Source organism: Paramormyrops kingsleyae, chromosome 25, assembly GCF_048594095.1.
Source record: "Paramormyrops kingsleyae isolate MSU_618 chromosome 25, PKINGS_0.4, whole genome shotgun sequence".
Classification (NCBI taxonomy): domain Eukaryota; kingdom Metazoa; phylum Chordata; class Actinopteri; order Osteoglossiformes; family Mormyridae; genus Paramormyrops; species Paramormyrops kingsleyae.
In genome coordinates this window covers 4,196,329-4,218,367 of record NC_132821.1, presented here as the reverse complement: position 1 = coordinate 4,218,367, position 22,039 = coordinate 4,196,329, and the positions used below count along the sequence as shown (strand labels likewise).

The following is a 22,039-nucleotide window of genomic DNA, read 5'->3' as shown; positions in this document are numbered from 1 at the left end:
TGCGCGTGACGTCAGAGGCAGAATGTGTAAGTAGCTGAGACTGCACTAACTGCAGTCAGACCCTCTTGGCTAAACTAGCTTTCTGGAATTCCCCCTGGTTTGGGTAAAAAATGACGCTTGCTGAGTAAGACATGTTAGAGTTGGAAGGTGCAAGAGGAAAGCTTTGTATATCAACGTAATAACTTTATGAAGTACAGCGCCGTCTACCAATGACTTGACTGGAAGTGTGTGCTGCAGCCAATCACACGCTGTGAGGAGGAGTCAGTCACAGGTACAAACTGAAAGTAAGGAAGGGAGGAAAGAGTAAGAGACTCTGTTTAACCTTCGTCTTGAGGTAAGAGGAGAAAGAATTTTTGTCGTATTGTTTTTATCCCCAAAAGGGTAACGTGTGTCGTAACTGTAAAGATATATATATATATATATATATATATATATATATATATAAAATGGCTAACGGGATGAAATCCTTGACCAGACGGCCATTTTGGCCGAGATTACTGCAGGAAACTTGAATAGGCTTTTCGTTCTAATTTTCTTCTATGTTAATAGTTGGTAACACGGGCAACTAGCTCACTGGCCGAGACTAGTTGGATATACTATACAGTACGTGTCATTTAAAACAAAATAATTGTAGTTCTCGTCTATTCCGTGGAATAGATACGAACTGTTGTAGCCTTTGACTTTCCATCATTCAAACATGAAACATTGTCTCAAACATTATCTTTACTGTACCGGTTGAAAATAAGGCATTTTCTGCCATATCATGTTATGATACTGTCCTAGATTAGGCCTAGATTAAATAATAATAATAATAATAATAATAATAATTAATAATAATTTATTATGGTTGCAGTTAGGGGCGTTGCTAGAGATTTTGCGCCCCATGAAGGCATATCATATTGGGCCCCCCAGTCCAGACCAATCCAATTATTTTCCAAATTTTCTAGGCCCCATGTCACTCAGAGGCCCTTGCAATCGTCCTAACTTGCCCCCGCCTTGTGGTACCCCTGGTTGCAGTAACCAGTTTAATCAGTTTAATGTCTTTGTCGTGAAATGTGACTGTATCTTTATCAGATGTGATTGGTGTTTTTACACACACACAGGTTTGTAATCATATCTTTGTGGGGACTCTCCACTCATTTCTATGGGGAAATGTCTAATCCCAACATAACAACCTTAACCCCTACCCAGCCATAGGCATAAGTAACCAAACAAAATACAAAACTTTTGGAATTTTTAGATTTGTGGTTGCATTCACACATCTTTGTGGGGACCTGAAAAATGGTCTCCACAATGTCAAAATAACATGTCTTTCCTACATTGTGGGGAACATTTGGTCACCAAAATGTAATATAATCATAAGAGAGAATATGTTTCAATACAGCTAATAAAGAGTTCAAAAAGGAAGTTGCTGTTTTGACCTGAGGGCTTTCACCAGGCATGGCTGCACCTTAGGTATTTGTCATACTCAGAATGTTTATCAGCACCAACTTGTTCACCAACTTATTTACCAAAAAGATGTAATAAATTACTTCAAATTGTATTACATCAATATCAGTAGGAGTATTAAGATTAAGGAAAAATAGCTGTTAAAACTTTTTCTGCCTTGGACACTTTTCTCAGCTGTCCTGTTATGTTGTTAGTATGTGCTGTAAGGCATCTAAGCATTTTGAGGTATCAAGAACTGACGATGACATTTTTTTTTTCATTTACACTGTATAGTGTACATATGACGGCCCTTGGTTGTACGTTACACTATAACTTTAGGTTGTGCTTAGAAGCAACTATGACTATTAGATTTTAATTCCTGTCATTGTATTTTTCTGTCTAATTTAAAAGTGTTTTAATGTTCTTTAGTATACCAGGTCATAATGTAGTGATATGTCTAATGTGTCCCTCTGAAACCAAGGAGAGATTTAAATTGTGCCTGTAGTACCTTGAAATAGAGCTGTTAACTGAATTCCTGATTTTTTTGATGTTTGACAAATGCTTGTGTGAGGAAATGAGCCAGCCCTCTTCTGCCCTTTCAGGAATGTCCTTGTTTCTGCACTGCTAACCTCCAGAATGTAGGCTTGCATTCATTTATTTCCTGCTGGCATCTATCCAAGTTTGTATGATTTATAATGATTTAAAAATACTATTTTTTCATCAGCTTCACCTTCCCCCTATATGATATGACCAGCTAAAACGTGCATGGGTCTAATTCATTGGTGTTGATTGCCTGGGAACACATTTTCATTATTGAACAGAAGTATAGCTATGATTTCCATCGATCACATTACAGGGTCTACAGTTTTTAACCTGTCGGCATGCTTTGAAATGAACTGTACAAGTTGAGTGTATGTGTATAGGTTATCTCATTTGTATGAGTCTTTGGCTCAGTTCCTTAAGCAGATGTACTGAAGTCTAAGACTTTTTTCCTGGTAAGTTAGTTAAGTAAATTTTATTTATAAAGCACACTTCAAGAACAGTTATGTTCACCAAAGTGCTGCACAATTCAAACCATAAAAACCTAGATAGATAAGGTATAAAACTAGTCCTAAATGAGAGATAAAACACCCCAAAGGGAAAACATTTACACTCCAGAGGAACTATGTAAATTGCCATTATCAGTTGTACTCACTCAAAGGCCTGAGTGAAAGTTTTAAGCCTTTTTTTATAGACAGAGATACATGAAGAAAACCTGTTATTAGTGGCAAGGAGTTCCATAGTCTGGGTGCAATAGCTGTAAAAACCCTCTCACCCTTTTTATTTCAGTTGGGTTTGTGGGACAACCAAAAAGAATTTACTGGAGGACCTGAGGGGTCTGAAAGTAGACTGGAAGTGGAGGCAATGTATGAAGGGGGCTGTCCAGTTAGTGCTTCAAAGCAATCAAATTTTGCTCAACAGTTATTCCTGGTGATGATTTACTTTAAAAGTTAGTGTCAAAATTATTTATGTGCGCAAGTGTCAATTTGCACTCGCAGGTTGGTATTTGCAAGAGGACTTAGATTTGTAATACAGGTTTTGTACTTGAAAACCATTCTTTCTTTGTAAAAAATATTTTATGAAGATGTTTGGTTCCGCATTTATAAAAAATATTGGTGTATTTGCAAAATGTTTTTCACGTTCATTCACAAATCTTCATATACAAGTACAGATCATGATGTGTATTTATGGGCTGATATTTGTGCCACTAGAAATTGGATATGAATTTTGTATATTTAAATCTGCAGTTGTTGCATTACAAAACTGAATCTGAATTTATTAGTTTAAATCTGAATTCCAGTAACTTGAAACTGCATTTATCATACCTGGAAAATTTTCAGTTCGCAAATTCAATTTCAACTTATTGAGACGCACATTCGGGTCCTTGAGTTCTGCAGGTCAGGGCAAAGTGGAGGCGTGTGCCGGGGTGTCGCAAGCACATTACCTTATGATGTACACTCACCTAAAGGATTATTAGGAACACCATATTAATACGGTGTTTGACCGCCTTTCGCCTTCAGAACTGCCTTAATTCTACGTGGCATTGATTCAACAAGGTGCTGAAAGCATTCTTTAGAAATGTTGGCCCATATTGATAGGATAGCATCTTGCAGTTGATGGAGATTTGTGGGATGCACATCCAGGGCACGAAGCTCCCGTTCCACCACATCCCAAAGATGCTCTATTGGGTTGAGATCTGGTGACTGTGGGGGCCATTTTAGTACAGTGAACTCATTGTCATGTTCAAGAAACCAATTTGAAATGATTCGAGCTTTGTGACATGGTGCATTATCCTGCTGGAAGTAGCCATCAGAGGATGGTTACATGGTGGTCATAAAGGGATGGACATGGTCAGAAACAATGCTCAGGTAGGCCGTGGCATTTAAACGATGCCCAATTGGCACTAAGGGGCCTAAAGTGCGCCAAGAAAACATCCCCCACACCATTACACCACCACCACCAGCCTGCACAGTGGTAACAAGGCATGATGGATCCATGTTCTCATTCTGTTTACGCCAAATTCTGACTCTACCATTTGAATGTCTCAACAGAAATCGAGACTCATCAGACCAGGCAACATTTTTCCAGTCTTCAACTGTCCAATTTTGGTGAGCTCGTGCAAATTGGAGCCTCTTTTTCCTATTTGTAGTGGAGATGAGTGGTACCCGGTGGGGTCTTCTGCTGTTGTAGCCCATCCGCCTCAAGGTTGTGCGTGTTGTGGCTTCACAAATGCTTTGCTGCATACCTCGGTTGTAACGAGTAGTTATTTCAGTCAAAGTTGCTCTTCTATCAGCTTGAATCAGTCGGCCCATTCTCCTCTGACCTCTAGCATCAACAAGGCATTTTCGCCCACAGGACTGCCGCATACTGGATGTTTTTCCCTTTGCACGCCATTCTTTGTAAACCCTAGAAATGGTTGTGCGTGAAAATCCCAGTAACTGAGCAGATTGTGAAATACTCAGACCAGCCCGTCTGGCACCAACAACCATGCCACGCTCAACATTACCTAAATCACCTTTCTTTCCCATTCTGACATTCAGTTTGGAGTTCAGGAGATTGTCTTGACCAGGACCACACCCCTAAATGCATTGAAGCAACTGCCATGTGATTAGTTGATTAGATAATTGCATTAATGAGAAATTGAACAGGTGTTCCTAATAATCCTTTAGGTGAGTGTATATGAGAATAAGCTTTATATACACAAGCGATAGCATAAACATTAACCATACGTCTCATTAGTATAGTAGTATACAGTGGTACCTCGGTTGTCGAACTTAATCCGTTCCGGACTCCGGATCGAATCCTAAAAAGTTCAAGTTCTGATTGAATTTTTCCCATAAGAAATAATGGCAAAAACCATTTAATTGGTTCCCGGCCCCTCAAAATTACACCTAAATGTTTTTTATTTTTTTATTTTTTTTTTAAGCATTTAAACAGAAAATGAACAGGATAAAACAAGAAGAGCATTTTTTTTCTTAATGGCTTCCAAAACGATAAAGATCTTATCCCAACATTACCCCTGTCCTGCCCCAATCGTCCGCTCCTTCCATGTGCCACGTCCCCTCGTTAACCTTGTGTGGGATCCCCATGTGATCAGCTGTTTCTGATTGTTGTCATTAGTCCTCTGTATTAAGTCCGCGTTTCAGATTGTTTCCCCAGTCCGGTCATTGGGTGTGTTTGACTTACTTACAGCGCTGGCTTAAAGCAACGCATTCTGATCCTGACGCAATGCATTACGGTTAGATGCATTGCAACCTCTCACCCGGCTGCACACACTGGAACCGCCTCCTGGACACACCTTTGCCCTTATTGGCTGAAGAGTTTAGTTACACGCATGACGTTTGTATCCCAGGCAGTTCCGATGCGTAATCTGTTATTTCTCCCGAATATCACGTAAAGCAGTGAGAACTGGTTTTCAGTTAATTTACCTGGTAAAATAAAGTTTAAATAAATGATATAAATAATACACGTAAGTTAGTGGTTTGTTTATTGTTAGTTACTGTAATGTGCTGCTTTATTTGGTTAATCATCCAGTCTGTGAAGAAGGCATTCAAGTAAGAATTGCATTGTAGTATGACTCATTTCCTGGCGCGTACAATTTATATTAGGTCAGCGTTCACGGTTCGACTTTCGAGTTCTAGGTCAAACTGGTTTGTTCGACTTTCAAGAAATTCGAGTTCTAGCGAGTTCGAGAAACGAGGTACCACTGTATGTGGTTAAATGAACTATTTCTAGCACTGCTAGTTTATGTTAATATGGTAGACTAACGCAAAACTAGCTAGGGATATGAATTTTACTTCTAGTTTAGTTTGTTATGGCTCACCTGTTCAACTTATCAGGCTTTCTAGCAGTGTTTATGCTAAATCTCTTTTAAAATATTCATCTCGCCGATATGAGGCGGAAATCAGTATTTATTTTATGTGAGTACGAAATATTATTTAGCACTTCATAATGCATAGAGAATGTAATCATTAGGACTCTATAAGAAGCTGATGTCAACTGTGCAGAGAGTGACTTTGTAACCTTCAGAGAATGCAGACCAATTACAGCTGTGTACAATGTGATGAGAAACAAGTATGAATTAGCTTAGCATCTTGTGTTGGCTTACAAGTATCTGTGTCTTAGCTATTTTGATAGCCTTTGATGTATGAATATGTACTTTATTAGTGGTGCAGCTTATCATTCTGTTGATGGACAAATATAACCTTTGTCAGCTGATGTCACACTCGCAGTGTATTGTGGGTCGAACCGCCATTTTGGTTCTATACAACTCAAATGCCAGCATTTGCGTGAAGCATTATCTTTGGTAAGATGGGACACTCGTGCTGTGTGAAAGGCTGTCATACTAAGTCACATGGTAGAAATGGCAGAAACGTGGACCACAACATGAGATTTTTTCAGTTTCCCACTTGGAAAATAGGATATGGACAGCAGGTAGAGGAGGTAATGAAGAGGCGTCGGGTGGCCTGGGTCCCAGCGGTGAGATGGAAGGAGATCACTGTCAACACGATATCTCCCTTAATACGTGTTTGCTCTCTGCATTTTCATAAAGGCAACTAAGATGTTTTTTGTTTAAGTAGTATTACTGAATGCACTTTTTTTGTCTTCTAAAGTTGGTATTTTCACATTGGTGCTTCAATCACACATTCACTTATGCTAGCAAGCTAGCTGCACTACAGAGGGTAGCAGAAATGGGTTAATCTGTTCCTGTTTAACTAGCGTTACAGGATGAATGCTTTTAAAAGACAGAAGTAAACCGCAAAACTGTAATGACACGTTTATCAGTGCATGTATGTGTATATTCATGTGCATGGATTATAAGCCACAATTCTGGATAAGGTTGTCACTGTGTGCTGTGCCCTGACAAACCAATGCCCAGCTATAGTTTAAGTTTAGAAACATAGAAGTACGGTTTCTAACGTTTCACAATCTGGAACGATCTGTATAAACTCATTGTATACCGAGCCTGTATTCTGCTTGCCACTTAACTTTATTGGTCATATTTAAAATAAAATATATGTCCAATTACATTTTTGTGGTGTTCTTGGCTTTTCCTTTCTTAAATAGCTAAATTACTAGTGTGTTTTGGTAATGAAAATTGCCTATTACTGATTACATTGCATTTTTGTGGAGAAAAACACTGAATATGAAATATTAAGTTTAACCAAATGTATTTACATCCGGGATACACTCAAAATGGCGAATAGGGGCGTGTCAGACAGTGCAGACACGTGACTGACAAAGACCAATGCAAGATTTGCTACTGAAGGAAGGGATTCGTAAAAGTTCACGGCTGGGTATTTAAAAAAAACAACTAGACCATTATGTTCAGCGGAGGAACCAAACAGTAGAGATGATTGACAAACTTATCACCTAGGGGTGTGGGGATCAAGGGAGAAAACAACGATGGGGAATGGTTGAAGAAATGATGATGCTTAAGTGATGAGATATTGTTACACGATAAGAAAATGTATAAAAATTGGTGTAAAACAGTATTGGACACACTCCTGCAGGGTGTCTAGCCTTGGCTGTAACCTCACTGTGGCAATAAAGGCTGAATCTGAAGATCCACACAAGCGGCTCCTGACTCCTGATTGGCGGGGAAGAGAAAAACACAACACGAGTGCATCGATACACATACCCCTGTATCGATCTAACTGTAAAGTTATAATAGCGGATTTGAGGTGCTATGCTTCTGGTCTGCTGCATGTGTACAGCGCTCTCTGTGTACTCTGCTAATAACCGGAAGCATCAGTTGAACTGGCGTTTAATATGGTGATCTGTATCATCAGTGCTGGAAGTGGAGAAATAAGTGTCGCTACTGTATTGACTGTGAGAACGGCGGCGGGGGCGTTGGGAACAACAGAAGCGCCTCAACAACACTGACGGTACTGCACACGGTGCCCAGCCACTCTCGCGTGACGCTTGACTGAGTAGCAGAGTACTGGCAACTTGTGAGAAGTGGTGGTACGATAAAGATTAAAATATGGAAGTGCCGGTACTGCTTAATTTTTATTATGTATACGATGACTGCATTTGCGCTTGCGACATACTGGCACACGCCTCCTCTTTGCCCCGACCTGCAGAACTGTCGTAAACGTGGAAATGAGTTGCGCTGTGAATCTGTGGTCGATTACTTTTCCTCAAGGACCCGGACGTGTGTCCCAATAAGTTGAAATTGAATTTGCGAACTGAAAATGCAGTTTCAAGTTATTGGAATTCAGATTTAAACTAAGAAATTCAGATTCAGTTTTGTAATGCGACAACTGCAGATTCAACTATACAAAATTCATATTCAGTTTCTAGTGGCACAAATATCACCCCATACGTATTTCTGCTCAGTATTTTGCGAATGAAAATTGTGTTCGGTGCGAGCAAATTTCATTTTAGGAAATTGGAAAGTACTGTACACACACAAGTATATATGGCACTATTCCGACTCCATAGATGGCTGCCTTAGCATCGTTGATGGTGCAACTGTCTACTTCACTTTGACAATGAGGGGTATGTTTCTCTGCTCATTTATTGTAGTAATGTACAGAACTTCAAATTGAAAAACTTTGTCTCTGTCCAAATATTTATGGTCGTGACTGTAATTGAAGGATTTTTTTGAATATTTAGAACAACTGAAATCAAAGCACAAATCACTTGAAATTAAAATGTCTTGTGAAAAAGTGCCCTCCACAAATATTGACACCCGTTGCAAAGATTTGTAAAAAAATGGTTAGGAAAAATCCACCTTTTGGTGAAGCAGCTTCATGTCACACTGAAGAAATGAGAAAAATCCAACCTTTCATTGAAAAATTTATTCCAAGAAAAACAAGTACATTAAGTGCTTTGGTACAATGTAAAATTGAACTGAATTTAATATTAATGTACTGTATTGTAAAGTACAGTGTTGCCTGAGGTTCACGAACGCTATGGCCTACGAACAATTTGGTTCGCGACCAAAAATTTAGTGGAAAAAAAAATGCATTGGTTCGCGTATAAAATTTGTTTGACAAACAGATTCCTCGACTAGATTCCTTTTTTATACTTGTGTAGCACCGGCAGGGCGCATGTCCTAGCATGCCCCGCGTGCAATTGTAAATAGAATTGCCACAACAGGCACCCAACGAGCACCAAACCCAAATACACAGATGCTAAATACACACGAGGATCGGACCAGGTACACAAAGACACGGGCAAACACACACCTTTTTTTTTTTTTTTTTTACCTTGCATTCACATTTGTGCCACACATTTGTATAAATATACAAATGTCAATAAGGTGGTAATCTGAGACATAACAGAAGAAAAAAATCAGTTATAATAATCATCTGCTTATAGTGATAAGTTTCACCCAGACCGACATGATCACTCCAAGCAGTTAGGACTGTATTCCGTATCAAGTTAGTATTAAGTTAATTCAACTGAATGTTTAAACAGATACATATCTATTAATGTTACATTTTTAAAGACGGTTCATTTTCACAAGCTGAATAGTCATGACAATAATATTCAATAATATTCAGTAGAGAATACATCGCACTGAGGAAAGTCTGGCCCAGATTTAATATGCGTATTGAACACTAAATAAAACGTATACAAGCTTTGCTTGATCAGTATGATCTCTCGTTTACACCGGCTCAGTGGCTATAAAAGCTCCTACGTTTTGCTGATACAAATTTAATTTTGTCCTTAGGAACAAAAGTAGCTAGCCTGCTTTATTGCTAATGAAGTCTTTCATATTTCACAAACCACAAGATGCCACTACCAGAGCATATCTGTTGAAAGTAGCTATAATGCCACTAGCAAGTTCATTTACAAATTCTAGGGCACAGTACTGCTGTTTACTCATTTTCCTTCCTATACTGACATTCAGTGAGGAATATCAGAATATTTTACTACATACTTTAGCTTAAGGCAGTTTCTACCGATCACCAATGTAGCTTTTTTCCTTGGATAACTACCAAAGATGATGATAGGCTATATTTAACAGTAAGGCTGGAGATGAAGGTTCTTAAAATGACAGAAAATAAATAAAATTACATTTTATTAAGTATTTTAAATATTTAAATACATAAAACACCATATGACAAACTATTTTACAAATTACATTATTTGTTGCCGTCCAGCAAAAATACAGAATACCAAAAAGTAAAAAAACATATACTGCCCATCTCTGCCTATAAGGAAATGCTCAGAACATGTAATGTGCCACTTCCTGACAGTACTGTAATTCAGGTTACTTCAATTGATGGCTTTTTTTAGTCAAGCTTTCCATTGCCTTTCTGTTAGTTCTTTGGTTTCTTTGTCTTGATTCTTATGAACCAAAGGTATACAAAAGAAACTTGTATTTGGTTTTCTTGCTGCTGTTACTACTCATTCCCCGGTAAAATGACTACCATCTTGTTTTCATGCATGTGCACTTTGGACAATGATGTCAGCTTAATCGGACTGTTTTATAACTACATTAAATGTATTAGACTGCTAAAAGACAAGTGACTTGAACATTTTGAAAAAGACAGTTAATACAAATAAACGACACCTAACAAGCAATAGTGCAATTTAAACCAGTACAAGTACAATTCAATGCCAGATGGTTTGAGATTTGCGTGTTTACACCCCGAAGGTATGCGCCATGTGACGAGGAGTGGTACTTTCATGGTGCTATACAGGCATCGGTGTGATTTTATTCAAACTGGGTTTGGAAAGCATACACATGTTCTGGCACCTTAATTCTGATTTACAAATTAAGCACTGGGCAGATCTATTTTCCTCCTCTGACATAACAACCATGTAACTGTTAGTTTAGACTGGATTAAATCAGTCGGTTTTTTACCCTAAACGTAAGATATTTCACCTTCAACTTTAACCTGACACTAAGGAACACTCTTTACACTTGGAAGATTGGATCACAAAGAATTCCTCAAAATTTCTCATCCATTATTAATTTGATCAGTCAGTGAAAATGGTGGATTACCTGGCTGCAAATAACATTCTGAGGGATAGCCAACATGGATTTAGGAGAGGTAGATCCTATTTAACGAATCTACTTGAGTTCTTTGAGGAAGCTACAAGTGAAATTGATCACAAAAAGGCCTACGATGTGATCTACTTAGATTTCCAGAAGGCCTTTGATGTTGTCCCCCACAAACGGCTCTTGCTAAAGCTCAAAGCTACAGGGATTTTAGGAACTGTGGCAGCTTGGATCGAAAACTGGTTAACTGACAGGAAGCAGCGAGTAGTTATTAGAGGCACAATGTCACAGTGGACCTGCGTTCATAGTGGGGTACCGCAGGGTTCAATTTTAGGACCACTATTGTTCCTAATTTACATTAATGATATTGACACCAATGCATAGAGTAAACTGGTTAAATTTGCAGACGACACCAAGGTGGGTGGTGTAGCAGACACTGATCTAGCAGCAGAGAGGCTACAACGGGATCTGGATTTAATTAGCGACTGGGCTGATACTTGGCAGAAGAAATTTAACACAGATAAATGTAAGGTAATCCATGCAGGGAGCAGAAATATAAGTACAGATATTTTATGGGTTCCACTGAAATAAAGGTAGCTGATTACGAGAAAGATCTCGGTGTGTATGTTGATGCTTCCATGTCCCACTCTCGCCAGTGTGGGGAAGCAATAAAAAAGGCCAATAGAATGTTGGGTTATATCTCTAGGTGTGTGGAGTTTAAGTCAAGGTAGGTGATGTTACATTTATATAATTACTTGGTAAGACCCCACCTAGAATATTGTGTGCAGGTTTGGTCACCATACCTTAAGAAGGACATTGCTGCCTTAGAAAAGGTGCAACGGAGGGCTACGAGAATGATTCCTGGTCTTAGAGGAATGTCTTATGAGGAGAGGTTAGCTGAGCTGAATCTGTTTAGCCTTGAGCAAAGGAGACTAAGGGGGGACATGATCCAGGTCTATAAGATTCTAATGGGTCTGGATGCTGTTCAGCCAAATGGCTATTTCAATATTAGTTTAAATACTAGAACTCATGGCAAATTAGCTGGAGAACATTTTAAAACAAATTTGAGGAAGCACTTCTTTACACAGCGTGTAGTTAGAATAGTCTTCCTGCTAGTGTGGCGGAAGCTAAAACCCTGGGTCCTTTAAATCAGAGCTAGATAAGATTTTAACAACTCTGAGCTATTAGTTTAGTTCTCCCCAAACAAGCTTGATGGGCCGAATGGCCCCCTCTCGTTTGTGAATTTCTTATGTTCTTATGATCTTGGAAGTTTTAGCTCAGACTTAGCATAGCATTAACCTAGCTAGCGTACCTTTGGTTAAATTCTAAACAAAAGCAAAACGGATACTTTTCGGATAACCCGCAGGACATGATGAGGTATAATGTGAAAGATGGGTTTATAATGAGAAAAAAACACAGCTCCATCTAAACCCCCAAAATGGGGTTGTGAAATATAATGCAGATGCATGCTGCAAATTGGGCAGCGTCATGAAATATAATGTTTCATGGGTATGATTGAAGATGCAGCCATGCGAGCAGCAGATCAGACAGGAGCTGCAGATCAGGGGCCTGTGTCATGAATTTCTGGCCATTGGAATCGCCCTAACTTTCCCGTGGTTTATGGTGCCTCTGGTCACAAAATTGGTGAAACAAACATTAACGTTACACATCGTGCATGATGAAGAATGATATGCACTGTACAAATGACATTTGTAATGCAGGGCTTGTCCTTTAAGGTGCGCAATTGCGCGTGCACGCCATCACGCGCCTAAAATGGTGAAGAGCTGCGCAAAGAAATGCGCGCCTATCAATAAAAAAGAATTAAATTGTACGCGCCTCATAATTTGTCACGTGACCACTCGACGCTCCACGGAATTATTCATGACAACAATGGCGTCGAAAAAAACCATGGATAGCAAGGGTCATCCGTGTCAGAACGCAACGTTTTTGGGGAGGGGAGGGATGGTTTTTGTTAAATAATTAATTCATAACGAATTAATTAATTGTAGCCTACCGTTTCCACTACCTGACCCGCATGGTCTTTGTTTTACCCATAACCAAACCATAAATAAATAAAGATAAATTACACACAAATTACCACCTGTCAATCACTTTTTCCGCGGGACTCTGGCATGAATAGCCACAGTGATCTGTGTCGTTACAATGGCGTCGACAAACTTGGTTGGTAAAAAAGGTGCAAATTCACCTTTCTGGCAATACTTTGGCTTTAGACCAGGGGTGCCCAAAGTGGGGCCCGCGGGCCAAGGTCGGCCCGCCGTACTATTTAGATTGGCCCGCCAATGATTATCTAAAATTTTAAATTATACTGTACTAAAATTTGTTACAAAAATTCTTAAAGCAAGAATCCCAGTGTAGCTATCAGTGCGTTTACTTTTTAGTGTACGTTGGCTAATATACAGTCGAACCCGGTTATGTCGCCGGCCTAAGGGGTTGCCAAAAAGCGTCGAGATAACCGATGATCGAGATAACCGAAAACCAATATGGCGCCAATATACTGTATTAAGATATGCTTGAAATGTATTTATGTGCGTTAATAAATTAGAATGTACATGCACGGGTTTTTGGCGTTGCGGTGATTTGTTTGATGACGCGATCGGCATGCTTTAAAAATGCATATACATGTCGGCTAACAACAAAAGGCATATGTGCACCAACTAAAAGCGGAGATTTACCAGTATACAATAAAAACCACCGTCGATTCTCGATACAAACCTTTAATTATATTATCCAACATTGCAAACACAAAGATCGCTCACAAAATCACAAAACAACCTGCGGGGTGTAGTCCGTTGTTACAAAAAGCAAATCTGCAGTGTCAAAATTACATTCACAAGTCATTTTGCTCTGACAGCTCTGAAATGTATCGTACACGCAGTTAATATGGTTTCTTTACAAAGTCTAAAATGCTTTGTTGCTTTTTGCCTTTAACAGTCTGCTTGAAAACAAATGCTTCGATATTATTTATGCTGTCTAAAACAGTCCATCCCCTACAAAAGAACCATACTCATGATACTGTCGAAGTTTTTGTAGCATTTCTATCACCTCACCGGCAGAGGGAATTGGTTCCAAATCTTCGTCCGCATCTTCTTCATCTTCATTGTCATTGCCGCATGCAGATATGCTTGGCTTTGGTTTTGATGGGGATTTACCTAGATCGCGTTTCACCTGCATTGTTCAGCGAATTACCATGCGAATGCGATTTGAATACGCGCTGTTTAGCACTTGTGATACATTTTAAAAAGCCGGCGATTAGTCACGGGGATCGAGATAACCGATGTTAAGTGGCGATTTTGGCCCTCTTTCGTGCTCGAGATATTAGGGTTCGGCGACGTAAAAGAATCGACATAACCGATGAGAAATGCTATTGCAATAAGGGAATTTGGTGGTTCCACTTCAAAAACGTCGACTTAATAGGGTTGGCGAGTTAGCCGAGGTTGAGATAAGTGGGTTCGACTGTATATTATACAGTCCTCACTCATGGTGCTTTGATTACATTTGAAATATCTAAGACTAAAATTGAAATACAAGCAACTATAAGGGTAATGTAAAGTATATCTGTGCACATATGTACATTTCCACACTTCATAAATAGTCATATTTTAACAATTTACAAAAAGTCCCATGAGTCTTTGCTGCCGCCAGACGGGATCAAACCAGTTTGTGGCGGGTCCCCACCGGGCTGCTAGCTTAAGCAACTATCAACATGGAGCGGCATCGTCAGTGGCACACAGACAAAAGACATTTTAAAAAATGCTGGGAGGAAGAATATTTTTTCACTGACATAAATGCTAAAGCGGTCTACCTTATTTGTAACCAGTCTGTTGCTGTACTAAAGGAGTATAATATTCGTCGTCATTATGAGACGAAGCACGCAGGACATCCTCACCCTCTCAGTGAGTCAGCTGCAGCCTAATATTAATAGGCTGGTAAACGCCAAAGAACAGCTTCATGTTTCTCACTAGTGGTGCAATTATATTGTTGCTACTGTTGTTGTGTTGCTGTTGGGCATGCACTCTTTGACATTTTGCACTACATGTGATTACAAAAGTTTAGACGTGCTCTAAATGCCTATATATGACTTATTTGTCATATTTTGTTTAATGTTATTTACACAGAAAGGAAGGTTAGATAACTGTTTGATAAATAAAACTACTTTACTTTACTATTAGTGTTTGTATTTTGTGTAAAATATTACATTTGGCCCGCGGTCCTCCGATAGATTTTCATTTTGGCCCACTAAGGGAAAATGTTTGGGCACCCCTGCTTTAGACCGAATGAAACAGGACAGCCACGAGATACGTCTGAAGTGGTGTGTAGGATTTGCGGTCAAGTTATCCGCGCAAAAGATGCGCAGACGTTCTGTTCGTTATGGTAAAACCATGAAAAAGGCATATTTGCTGTAGTGTATTTAATCTAATTTAATTAAAATTATTTAATTTTTTTTTTCTGCTGTTTCTGTATGCCTCATTTATTAATGTAAACGAACTAGTTCGTGTAATTCGTTTGGAGTTCACTGTAATTAGTATTGTGATCGCTAACAACTTCCTTGTTATTATTTCCTCATAATAATAATAAAATAAGTAAAGATGCGGAAATTGAAAGCATGCATTTAATTTGGCTATATAGTGTGATTAAGTCTGTGTTTTTCGTGAGCTGGTTGCTGCTGCAGCGGGGGTGGGGCGGAGGATCGCGATGTCGGCTCAGCATCGTGATGTCTATCGGCCATCGGCGATGGACGATGGCATCGTCTATCGACCCAACCTTATTGTCCAACTCTTAATATTGAGCTATCCCCACTCCTAGTCCTAGTCCAACAGCAATATCCTTGGCTACTGTCATTACTCACCCTGTGGTCTAGTTGCAGATTCTATCCTGGAAGGCAACCTACTCAAAACTACTCAAGCACTTAAGAGATGGCATCTTCATAACTAGTTAGTATTAGCTGTATACATGTTAAGGATTGGCTGCTGCTGGGTTCGACTGCTGATGTGTTCTTCATCCAAGAATGAAGTTTTCAAAGAAGACACTGGCTAACAAATGCAATTTCAGTGGAGAAACAGAATTTGGCTCATACAAATTATTGGATGCCATATCTAAGTTTTTGGCCCATATAATATTAATATTATGGTGCTCTTCCCCTCTGAGCCTTCTGCAGCAAGTGTTATGCAAATTGAGGACAATCTCCAAAGTATTGATGCAAAAAAGACTGAATTCTGAATTGCAAATTTTATTCACCAATAAAAAGTGATTCACTTTAAATGGGTTTCTACAAAATATGTTAAAGCATTAAAACTACAGTAGGACAAAATTCTCAACTAACACTAGGACTACAAAAAACAGAAATATGTACAAATACAAGTACATTTTGACCCATTGCACCAAAGTCCAACCACATTTTAGGCGCACAAAAAAGGTAAAATTGTGCACCTAGCACTTTTAGGGTGCACAAAAAAAATTGTGCACCTAGCACTTTTTAGGTGCACATATTTGTGTGCGCCTGCATTTTTCAATGGACAAGCCCTGGTAATGTAAGTGTTTTTGACTAGTGCAAATAAATTGTAACTGTGTTGCTGTCCCGGAAACATATTACTCTTACTTAAACACAGAAAGTCATGATTTTTCAGTGCTGCTAATACTTCTGAATACCTTTAATGATATTTTAAGTCACTTAATACTATAATTGTTAACTTTGTTATCTCTTCTGCAAATTTATTTAGTACTGTATTGTGTTTGCTTTTGTATTTGCACAGTCTTGGAGCAGGATAGCTTTTCATTTCACTGCCCATTGTACCTGTATAACTGTGCGTGAGACAAATAAAACTTTTGAATCTTGACTCCTTGTCACCTACAGCTTTTAATTATTTGGCTTAAGAAAATGCCTTTTGCAAGTGACGAATTATACAGACGTTATATACGGCACAACTTGCCAAGGTATGTGGACAAATTGAAACCAATGGAAATCATGGTTCATCTCCCCTGCCTTACTCAGTCTGATGTGGTGAGTCTCAGTTCATACTTTTACTCTACTTTAATAAATTTATTGTGCTGATTTGTATTCCCTTACATACATTTTTGAAATGGATATTAGCTTTGGAAAGAACTCTGTAGTAGACTCAGTTTAGTAGACTCAGACTACAGTTTCACTGAGATTTGTACTGCCCCTTGTTGAATTATAACACTCATTACTTTTTACTTTGCTATATTTATTCTGAGTTTATAACATTAAGCATGCTTATTTTGAAGGAAGAAATAACGGCTAAGACCGACAGCAAAGGCAGATACGAAGGTGTGGTGCTGCTGTTGGACTGTTTGAAGCGGAGAGAAAACTGGCCTGATGATTTAATCAAGGCCCTGAGATCCTGTGAACAATGGGAACTTGCTTCAGAGCTTGAGAACGCATATGAATCACTCAGGGTCCGGCCCACTAGGAGTAAGTTTTTGTTTCAGTTATTCACTGGTCCTTAAATAGCCCTTAGTGTGTGATTCTGTTGGTGTCGCTGCCATGGACTGGCATCTCCCCAGGTTGTCCTCTGCCTCCTGCCCTGATCGTTTTGGCTCAGGCTCCAGGCTCACTGCAAGATTAACGATTATGGAGGGATGGCTGGGTGGACAGTGTACTTAAGTAATACTCATAATATGACCTGCAATCATGGGTGGCACGGTGACACAGTGGTTAACACTGTTGCCTCATACCTCTGGGACATGAGTTTCCGTCTCCACAATGGCTTCATGTGCAGTTTGCATGTTCTCCCCATGTCATCATGGGGTTTCCTCTTGGTCAGGGGTGTCAAACTGCAGTCCTGGAGGGATTGAACCCTGTGTAGCTTAGTTCTTTCCCTGTTCCACCACAAACGATTCAGCTCAAGAGATGTGTGGTAATTTGTACAAGTAGTTGATCAGTTGAATCAGGCATGTTAAATGAGGGGAAACCGAAAAATGTGCAGGACTTTGAGTTTGACACCTGTGCTCTAGGCACTCTGGTGTCCTCCTCAGAGTTAAAAAATATGCTGAGGTTAATTGGAGTCACCAAACTGTCCATAGGTGTGCGTGTGTGCGCGCGTGCCCTGTGATGGGTTGTTGCCCCATCCTGGGTTGTTCCCTGCCTTGCACCCATAGCCTCCAGACCCCTCGTAACCCTGAATAGGATAAACTGTTATGGAAAATGAATGGATGGATGAACTGGCAATCAGTGTCACTCTTCCAAAATCTTCCTAACCTACAGGTAGTGGGACTCCTGCTTCTGTTCCTATGACTGCTCCAGTGGATGCCAGCCGTCACACTGTCTCAAACCTTCCAGAACATGCCACTACTGAAGCTGTCCCAGCTGTTCCAGCTCCAGCAGAGACGGGCCACTCAGCTCCACTGCCCAGTCCCTTTCAGGCGGCTTCCAGTGATAAGGGCATCACCCCTAATCACACAGATACTCTTAGTGGTCCGGGTGAGACTGACTCACAGGTGTCTGCGTTACCCCATGACGCCCACCCTCGAGTCACAGAAGAGCTTAAGAATGCCTCTGTAGTATCTGCACCTACTCCTCAGGAGAGCCTAATTGGCAGGCCAGTACAGGATACCAACCCACCAGATGCCAGTCCAAACCCATTTCCAAAGCTAGTACAGACCTCCAGTTCAAGCAATGATCAGGTAATGTCTCAGCTTTTTAAGATTTATGCTTTTTTGGCCTCAAGCTGCAAAGTTGCTGCATGTAACACGTAATTTACAATGAAAAGACTTACTTTCATAGACTTAATGAAGTGGAAAACAAATTTTATGAAATTGAGATAGTAAAGTAAGTAATTAATAAAAAAAAAAAAAATGTAAAGGTCAGACCAAACTGGAAGCCTTATTTATTTAATTTTAACCATGTATTTCTAATATTCATGAAAAAACATTTAACTTTTATTTCTTCTTCAAATACCTAAGTTTGCCTAATCTGCTAATCATGTGGAGCATTACTGCCGTGTTCTTTATGTAATGTGGTTTGCTGTATCTCTGGAAGGTAATTGATAACCATCCCCATGCGGAGCCTAGTCAAGCACGTCAGGCTCAGCGTACTGCCAGGCCAACTGCATCTTCTGCTGATCTTAACCAAGCCGAAAATCTTGCAACTTCCACCTCCAACCATGATGCCATGTCTGAAGAAATGTACTTTAGCAAGCCTGGAACACTTCGTGCCCATTCTGCTGAACAACCCCATTATTTTGACAACCAAAGAGCTGCTGAATCAGTGGATGATGAGCCATACTCTGGTAATTCTGAACGCTTGGAGATGAGCGAATCTGTGCAACACCCAGAGCCGGAAGAGAACTCTTATGAGAGCCTGCTCAATAGTCAGGATGTGCGTGTAATTCAAGGATATGTGACTGAAGAGATCCCTGTACTCAATCATGCAGGTCAACCCACAAGCCCGGCAAAGGAAAAACTGACCACTCGTCATGACATCCACCCCACTTCTGGAAGAGCTGACATTGCAACCCATGATTGTACACAAGAAGGGGGACCCAGCTTCCCCTACAACCTGTTAGAGAACTACCATATCCCTCTTTTTGTTCTGGCTGGAGCATGCATTCTGGTCTTGGTAGGGAGACTGAGGAAATAGTTATGTTAAAAGGGGATGGTGAATGTACAATATCTCATACAATATCAAAATCTATCTATATGCTTGTCTTTTGAAAAAAGATATTTTAGTTGAATGTCTATACATTTCCTCACATGAGTTTAAATATATTTTTTCATATTTTGCCTAACATTCTCTTTTGTTTTGTATATTCTTTATTCATGTAAAACTTTCATATAAGAAGACTCTTAATCATGAGCACATGTGTGTCCCTTTCAGTGAACCATTCTTAATACTGCAGTCCAATATATTTTAGTATATTACTTGCCAGTTTGATTTAGCATATTTATCATTCTGAAAATAAACCTTAAGATTTTCTTTATTTTTGTTTCTTTTAATGCCACATAATGCCAAGTATCTGAAAGCACTTGTTCCTTAAAACTTGAAGATAATAGTTGAGTTATTCTGATTGAATTTTTAAGTATTGGTCTTGTTTTGGTCTTGGGTTTAGATGAGTCGTGATCTTGTCTTGATCTTGAAGCAGATGGTCTTGAACACGTCACTGGTTTTGCGCAGCAGCTGTTTGATCAATGTTAAGTGCAGCCATGGATAAATAGCTATCATTGGCCTGTTTTCTTTAAGAAAAAAAAGAACTGAAGAGGACTGAAAAGGAGGAGGACTGGATTTAAATAAGACACTTTGTACTTCAGTTCAAAACTCAGATAAGTGCCTTGTGTAGAATTGGTTTCCTTTTTAAGTCTTGCGTGGTGCAGCCTCTGTGCAAAGGAGTTCTGAATTGTGACATACTGTATTGTTTATTTAATTGATTTTTGGGTTACGCAACATATATTTTCACTCCCGGAAAGTAGACAAAGTGATAAGCACTTTTTCACTTTCATAACTTTTACACATATTATAAGAATTGCACTTATTGTCCTATAATGCCTGGTACTGTCAGTTTTGTTAATTATTTTTGTCTTACATAAGAGGTTCACTTAAAAATTGTGTTTTGTTTGGTGTTAGGTTTTATTTGGTTTGGTGTTAATGAGATAAATAAAAACATATTGTAGGTACCCATTGGGCGGCAAGGCATATTGGACTGGTGCCTGCCCTGTAAAAAATGTAAATAGTTCCCTGTATTTTTTTATGTATTGTGGTGTTACTGTACTGTTTTTGTCATATTTGGTGTTAGTGTTAATTGTTGCAAAACATACTGATGGCATGTTGAAGCTTGTTTAAAGTTTGCTGCACAACATTTGGACAAGCCAATGAAATACTGGGAGAATATAGTCTGGTCAGATGAGACTAAAATTGAACTCTTTGGATGTCATAGCACACACCATGTTTGGAGGAGAAATGGCACTGCACCCCAAAATCACCATATCAACAGTGAAGTTTGGGGGTGGGAACATCAAGGTGTGAAGCTGTTTTTCAGTATATGGTGCTGGGAGACTTTGTATAATTGAAGGAAGGATGAATGGAGAAATGTACCTTGATAAGAATCCGCCAGAGTGCTGAAGATGAAACGTGGGTGGACATTTCAGCAAGACAATGATCCCAAACACACAGCCAAGGAAACACTCAATTGGTTTCAGAGAAAGAAAAAACTGCTAGAATGGCCCAATCAATCACCCAACCTGAATTCAATTGAAAATTTATGGAAAGAATTGAAGATCATAGTTCATAGAAGAGGCCCCACGGAACTGTCAAGATTTGAAGATAGTTTGTGTGGAAGAATGGGCCAAAATCATAGCTGAGCAATGCATGCCATGTTTCTCTATACAAGATTCAAGATTCTTTATTTGTCACATGTAGTTATAGCTGGTACAACATACAGTGAAATGTGTTTTCCTGGCTGAACTCCGACTGTGCTAGACGTAGGTGTCTTGGAGCTGTCATTAGCAATAAAGGCTTTTCTACTAGGTATTAAATTAATTTCAGTAAGTGTGTTCAATACTTATCCTCTTTGTCATTTCGCTTTATTACGCATGACGTAATTTATGGAATTGTTTTGATTTCTTTGTATGGCGTGGATTACTTGGGTTGTTACCGACATCTGGAGCCTGTACTACGAAGCGGGGTTACTGGCTTATCGGGGTAACTTGTCAGATTTAAAGTAGCCTGGGCAAAATGTAAATGAACGAATATGAAGTCCATTTAAACTGTAGTAGCCTACCTTAAATCCGACAAGTTACCCGATAAACCAGCAAACCTACTTCATAGTACAGGCCACTGGTTAAATTTCATATCAATAGCCCCTTCAGAAATACATTTACTGAGAAAAATGTACTTATTATAAATGTATAATACTTATTTTCCCTGCTTTTTTTTTTCAAAATAGACCTATAGCCTATTAAAAGGGATAACCGCAATTAATAAACAGTCTGTGATCATAATTCATAATACATTTACATTTATTCATTCATTGGATTTGGTTTCGTATTTGGCAGAATCTTGAACTTTGGATTCAGTATCTGACAGAACCCAAAAATTTAGGATTCGTTACATCCGTAGTTGAAATTTTACTTGTTTAC

General features: G+C 39.2%; 1 protein-coding gene across 2 annotated transcripts; it reads left to right on the top strand.

Annotated features, from left to right (window-relative positions):
• The first annotated feature begins 53 nt into the window (after window positions 1–53).
• LOC111835566 (uncharacterized) lies at window positions 54–21,436 on the top strand. Of its 2 annotated transcripts, XM_072707818.1 has the most exons (6): window positions 54–334; window positions 2,031–2,107; window positions 16,803–16,949; window positions 17,195–17,381; window positions 18,174–18,592; window positions 18,948–21,436. In XM_072707818.1, exons 3-6 carry the CDS (start codon window positions 16,827–16,829, stop codon window positions 19,545–19,547), a joined length of 1,329 nt encoding a protein of 442 aa, XP_072563919.1. In that variant the 5' UTR covers window positions 54–334; window positions 2,031–2,107; window positions 16,803–16,826; the 3' UTR covers window positions 19,548–21,436. The 2 variants fall into 2 exon arrangements, with proteins under 2 accessions (XP_072563919.1, XP_023651774.2); XM_023796006.2 differs by lacking the exon at window positions 2,031–2,107 and having other exon boundaries at window positions 56–334.
• Window positions 21,437–22,039: the final 603 nt, after the last annotated feature.

Excerpts from the sequence above, each read along its gene's own strand:
- LOC111835566 (XM_072707818.1), top strand. The coding sequence starts at position 16,827 with ATGCCTTTTGCAAGTGACGAATTATACAGACGTTATATACGGCACAAC. Across the intron at positions 16,950-17,194 it reads GCCTTACTCAGTCTGATGTG|GAAGAAATAACGGCTAAGAC; the intron begins GTGAGTCTCAGT and ends CTTATTTTGAAG. Across the intron at positions 17,382-18,173 it reads CAGGGTCCGGCCCACTAGGA|GTAGTGGGACTCCTGCTTCT; the intron begins GTAAGTTTTTGT and ends CCTAACCTACAG.